Source organism: Aethina tumida, chromosome 1, assembly GCF_024364675.1.
Source record: "Aethina tumida isolate Nest 87 chromosome 1, icAetTumi1.1, whole genome shotgun sequence".
Taxonomy (NCBI): domain Eukaryota; kingdom Metazoa; phylum Arthropoda; class Insecta; order Coleoptera; family Nitidulidae; genus Aethina; species Aethina tumida.
In genome coordinates, this window is record NC_065435.1 from 71,563,422 (window position 1) to 71,569,842 (window position 6,421).

Genomic DNA, 6,421 nt, shown 5'->3' on the forward strand with positions numbered 1-6,421 from the left:
GTATTTACTTTATTTTATGTATTTTTTATTTTAATTGAGAAACTTAGATTTACATAACGTATAAAGTTTATAACATTTAATGTTATAAATTTATTAACAACTTTAGAATTTGCATGAAAATTAATTAATTTTACATTCATAATTAATTATATTATTATTACAATTTATACAAATTTGCAATAACATAATTTACTTTGTAATAATTCAATTTAGTTTTCAATAATTTTTCATTAACGCAATGGAGGTTGTAAACTTTTATGTTGCCAAGATTACGACTCTTTCTGCAACACTCTGATAAGAGAATAATTGGTAATATTACTCAGAAGTGCACAAAGATGTATAAGTTCAGCGTAATAAAAATGTTAGCTTTGTTTGCATTTTAATTCATGCTTATAATTCTTGCAAATTTTCTGAAATCTAATAAAAATCTTATTATTTTAATTTAAATAAATAAATATATTTGACTCTTATTATTTATTTCAGATATTAATGATAGCTCGCTATCACAGACACAGAATCGCATCGGCAATCTACGAGGTGACACTTTCAGCTCAAGTCACCATCACCCATCAAAGAAACCCGTTCTTCGTACCAACAGTCACTGCACCCTCCTCGGGTGGTCCAAAGTTCAGAGGTCGAAGCGCCATTTACACGGTTTTCCAACTCGTCGGATCATTCTTGATACTATACGTCCCTTATTATTGCATCATCCTTTGGGACTCCACTTTAGGAAGTCTTGGGAAAAAAGAGAAACTCCATCAACATTTTTACACCTTAGCGTCAGGTAAAACAAAAACAAAATTATGGTTCACTGTTCAAAAATAAATGTTACAGGTTTATTAATTGCAACTCTTCCGATTAACGGTTTTCTTTACGGTATCAAGAGCAAAACACTGCGTAAGACCTTCCAAAACTATTGGCGCAAAAAGCAAACTAAAAGCGAAGTCAATCAAGAGATTCAAGCAAGAACACCATCCACCTGTGGATCCAGAAGACCATCATTGACGCCACTCGGATTTCTCACCAAACCATCCTTGCAAAGACGCCTTTCAGAAACACTGTTGGACGTTCACAAGAACTCCAAGAGCCCACAAAGAACTAAAATTAAACGCATAGCTTCGGAGTTAACATGGAGACCAGCGTCGGCCAACAGTTTGAATATGTCGCCAAAGGAAGAACCGGACAAAAAAATAACCCACACGTCCAGTTGCAACACACTGCAAGTCCCAAACGACCACGAAGTCTCAACAATAACCGAAGACGAAATTTACATTAAGCTCAAACACATTAAAGATTCGCCAACAAAACCAACATCTACTAATATCCTACTTCAAAAGTTTTTCGGCTTGGAACAAGAGAAGATTAACAAGAAGGCGGCCGCCGTCCAAAATGTACTGGATGGGACGCCGAAAAGGTCGCCAAGAATTTTGATCACCAGAGCATTTTCCGAAGAGAGCGACAAAAATTCGCATCCCGGAACGCCTGTCAAAGAAATTACCAAAAAACACTCCAGCTCCGCCACCACTCTAATTGAGAAGAAATGGAGACAGATAAGGTAAGGAATCGAATATTCCTTCTTCATTGTTGCTGTAGAAATTGAAGCATATTGGTTGTAGGTACAAGGAAGAAGACAGCGATAGTGATGGTCCGAAATCAAGTTCCACGACAACGAAACCGTTGCTGGACAACAGTTCGCAGAGTAACAGAAGTAGTGACTCGTCAGAAACATCGGAGACGAGTAGCGGCAAGATCTTCATGTCGCTAGACAATAAAGTGGCCAACGAAGACCCCGAACCGACGGAGGATCAGCTTTTGCTGGCGTGGCCTCAGAAGAAGTTCATCAAACAGGAGGATAGCAGAAAAGCAAAGTCCAATCTGCTCAAGCAGACACTAGTACATGTACAATCGCAGGAAATTGTACTATAGTTTTAGATTTTAGACGCGGTGGATGGCCGAATGTTTTTCACATTAGATTGTGATAAAGTTTGACCATCCACCAAAAATCCTAGTGATTTTTGTTCTAGTCAGTTTAATATTTTTTAATTGTGATGTTCTATGTGATAAAGCATATTAGAATTGATTTACAGCAAATAAAATGTGAAATATTATGTTGACAGGTTTACCAAATATTTTCACTAACCAACCGTGTTAATTACAACCAAGTCAATACAATCAATGTTGTAGATCAGATTTTTGTTAATATTGTACAGACACAACTTTTGATTTATTTGCTTTTCATCGTACAACAAACGTTAACAGATTTGAAACATATGAAATGTGGCCGCTTTTACCACTTGTTAATATGCAATGTAGATATTTTAAAACTGTTATGGTGTTACAAAAAATTTTATCAAATCATACGAGAAAAAGATGTACGCTTTTTCTGGTACGATTCTCACTATAAATGTTATAAAATAACAGTTATTTATATGTGTATTATAATAATAAAATCATATATTTTTCAAAAAACATTCCATGCCAATAAATGTAAATGTTGCAAACCCCCACGTTTATTTTGCAGTCGATGCGGATTGTTATAAACGCTTTTTTGTACGATTTTTCTTATTTTGTTATAAAAAACACAAACCAATCATTTACTCTTAAAACTACAGGGTAAAAATACAATCTATATTTCTTAAAATATAACATATCCTAAATTTTAATAATAAAAACCAATCAGTATTATATAGTTTAAAACCGTTTAATTTTATGAAAATTTAGAGATATCATTAGCTCAAAAAATATCATGAAACATATTTGTCATTAAAACAATTTTTACTAATCCAAAAATTTCACAAAAGACGAATATATTTCAAACACTTAGAGTATTAGCAACATTTGTACAACGATCATTTGCCAAGAATAAAAATATTTGACAGATGATCCTTTTTATATTGTTTTGTTATTTTTAGTAAGTTCATGTAATGCTCTAGTTAAATTGATATTAATTAATATTTTGTAGGTCCATCTCAGGTTTAATCCAGTTTTATTGACATTCGTATTTATTTTTTCGCAAATCACAGAATATGTAATAAATGTGTCAAAACTGTAATTTTCTTATAAAAAATAAATGCAACGCATTTAAATGATTTTTCATTTACTCATCAATGAATCGCCGCCGCCCACCTGGAAATTTGCATTGAACAGTTGTGGAAATTATACGAGTGATTTTACAATCACAGATAAAATAATTAACGTGAATCATTTTGAATATCAATTAGAATTTATCGCAATGGATAGATATTTGCAATTTCTCAGCTGGAAATCCTTGAACATCCGGATTTAGATGAAGTAGTGGCATGACACGAAAAATTCAGCAATCAATTAAATTCAAATCATTTTAATTGTTGTAATCAGAACAACAATGCTAATTGAGATTCGAATGCAACTCGTTTAAATGAATTAATAATAACTTACCCATTTTATTGGATTACTCATATAATTAAGAATTCGAATGGAACCAATTGAACATTTGATTAATATTCATATCAAAATTATCCTGCAACAAACCGGGGAATTAATACTAGTTAATGGCATTCAATTAAATAATTATTATGCTCGTTACACGTTAAGTTATTTGAAAAATGGTGAAAATCTTCAATCGTGGTTATTGTTAATAAAAATGTGTGCGTGGGACTTTCAATTCACGCCTATTAAATCATAGAACTATCGCGACCTTCAAAAACTATAATTTTGTATGTACAATATAAAAAACACACGATTGTTATATGTAATCGTTTCCTTGACCATTTCCCTTTTATTTCTTTTTATAGAGGTTTACCTGACGAATCTGCATGTGATTTTGCAAATATGACACGCAATAACATTAAAATTAACCTAGTAAACAATTTAAAGTATTCATTCATATTCATATATGTCTTTAAACCGGTATTAGAATTAAACTGTATTCCCGCAAAATTTTCTGAGATACAATCCTGTGTCCAATTTCAATTATTTTATTTGTTTAATATTCACTGACCTAATATAACAACATAAGACGCTTTTATTAAGCATTATGTAACCAAGGTTATTTTTTAACTGTTGCTTAAGTCGAGTAAAAAACATCCATCTTCGATATTTCTTGTATCAACTTCGTAATACATACAAACTATGAATTTAGGTGTGTTGCTAATTTTAATTATTTTAATGATGCTCGCTCATTTAATATTTATGAAGAAGTCAATGAAGTAACGCAAGTACATTCCTATTGTATTATCTCTATAAATAGATTCAAAACCGCCTAATTGAAACTAAATGGGCACTAACAATAGGGGCAATACGAAGTTATAAAATGTGGTCCCACTTAAGCTCACGTGCTGAATGAAATATTCAACGACAAAAAGCGTTACGTAAATCTCTCATTCCTCTTTCAAGAAATAATTGTTCCTGGAACTTGTTCAATCAGCTCTAAATTTAAAAATTATGCAAAAACGCGGTTTGATTCGTTTTACTTGAGGTGAGATCATTTGCATTGTATCGAATTGTGAAGCTTATCTTATATTAAACTTTAATGATTCACGTAAATGAATTTGGTTTAAATATTTGTTGCAGATTTTGGGAAAATTGTGAAAATATTATTTGGAAGTAAGTTTTATGACAATTTTATTAGAGGATTTTAATCTATAAAATTTTGAAATTTTTTTACATTTTGTGAAGAATTTTATCGATTTTATAGCGTAATAGACTTTATACATACATATATTTTTTAAGATTTTTGTATATTCTTTAGATATAAAATTATTAGTTTTTACATAATTTTAGTTTAAAATCGTATACTATATATGCATATCTTTGAATATTAACTTTTTATATCTTTTATACTTATGAATTTGTAGATTTGTAATTTTTATATGTACAGATTTATATAAATTTTATAACAAAATAGAATATTTCCTCTCATATCTATATGTTTAGTACAGAAGTCTCAAGTTTTTAGATTTTTTTTATATTTCTTTAGGTATTTAAAATATTTTTTACATATTTTTAATTTCTAGGTTCTAAATTTTGTGGAAAAAAATTATAGATTTAATTGAGTTAACAAAACTATTTCTAATAATCCTCAAAAATTTTCTTAATTTTAATTTTTTCTATACTTCTAAATATTGTATATATTACCTTTATGTACCTCAAGTGTGTTAAATTTATATAAGAGCTTGATATTTTAAATATGTATAATAAATTGATTGATTTATTATTTGTTTCTTCGGCAAATAATATATTATTATACAATATATAATTATGTAAATGATTTATTTCTTTGGCTGCCAATTTTAATTATTAATATTTTTTATGATATTGTAGTAACAAGAACTGTTTATGGATTATATAGATTGAATGTATTAGACAAATTTTATATACAGATTTAAGATAATGTTTTAGGTGAAGGTATATCAAAGATTTTTAATTTCGTTTTACAGTCTTTATAGATGTTTTTTTTATATATGACGGAATATTTTTTTTCATATTTATAATAACCATATTATTACCATTTATTACATATTAAATAAGTTAAGATTATTTATATTTAGCTTCTTCAATTATAATAGTATTTTATTTCTTTGGATGGCAATTTTTCTTTATTTATTTTTTTTATAATTTTTAGTAACCTGAACTTTTTGTAGATTGCATAAATTGAATGGATTAGAAAAAATTTATAAATAGATTTAAACTTAAGGCGGATATCTCAAAGATTTTAATTTTCGTTTAGCAGATTGTTTTTTTTAATTGCTTTTATATATTTTACAAATTTAATAAATTTTATTTCATATTCGATTAATTGAATAGATTTCTTTATTTCATATTTGTAATAACCATTTGTAGTATATCTCATTTATTATATATTAAATTTGTTAAGACTCATTACAGTTTTAAACAAGTTTAGTTAATTTCTTAAACTGTAAACGATTTATTTCTTTGGGTGACAATTTTAATTTATTTATATTTTTTATGATTTTGTAGTAACCAAAACTTTTATGGATTGTATAGATTGAATGTATTAGACAAATTTTATATAAATGCATTTAATTTCGATTTGCAGATTGATTTTTTTCTTATTTTTTTAAATATTTTACAGATTTAATAAATTTTATTTCATATTTGATTGACTGAATAGATTTTTTTTATTTCATATTTATAATAACGATTTTTAGTTCTTATTTATTATATATCAGATTTGTTAAAATTCTCTATATTTTTAGACATCTAAATTTTATTTAGTTTATTCAACTGTAAAATGATTTAAATGATTCAAATATTCAAGGTCATTATCTCATTCCATCAAATAATATTAGTTCACATTTTTCACTACATTCCCACCGTATAATATGCAACAACGAAACACATACATACAAACGAAAAACGAATCGTTCACTCCTGAACGTGAATCGTTCGCGGTCCGACCCTGCGGTACCGCAATCTCCGA

At 28.4% G+C, this 6,421-nt stretch overlaps 2 protein-coding genes across 5 annotated transcripts in view; one reads left to right on the plus strand and one right to left on the minus strand.

The window, feature by feature from the left end:
* Window positions 1-3,080, plus strand: part of LOC109606196 (uncharacterized) — a 69,671-nt gene extending 66,591 nt beyond the window's left edge. For all 3 annotated transcript variants that reach the window (XM_049961609.1, XM_049961608.1, XM_049961610.1), the window contains 3 exons: window positions 484-784; window positions 835-1,555; window positions 1,617-3,080. In XM_049961609.1, coding sequence (XP_049817566.1) covers window positions 484-784; window positions 835-1,555; window positions 1,617-1,926 — 1,332 coding nt within the window. In that variant the 3' untranslated portion in view covers window positions 1,927-3,080. The remainder of the gene's footprint in view (window positions 1-483; window positions 785-834; window positions 1,556-1,616) is intronic.
* The window catches only part of LOC109604798 (uncharacterized), a 48,086-nt gene extending 44,587 nt beyond the window's left edge, over window positions 1-3,499 (minus strand). Inside the window, exon 1 of one of the 2 annotated variants that reach the window (XM_049961613.1) lies at window positions 3,418-3,499. In XM_049961613.1, the coding sequence (XP_049817570.1) occupies window positions 3,418-3,421 (4 nt within the window). In that variant the 5' untranslated portion in view covers window positions 3,422-3,499. The remainder of the gene's footprint in view (window positions 1-3,417) is intronic. The other variant, XM_049961614.1, reaches the window with a different exon arrangement.
* Window positions 3,500-6,421: the final 2,922 nt, after the last annotated feature.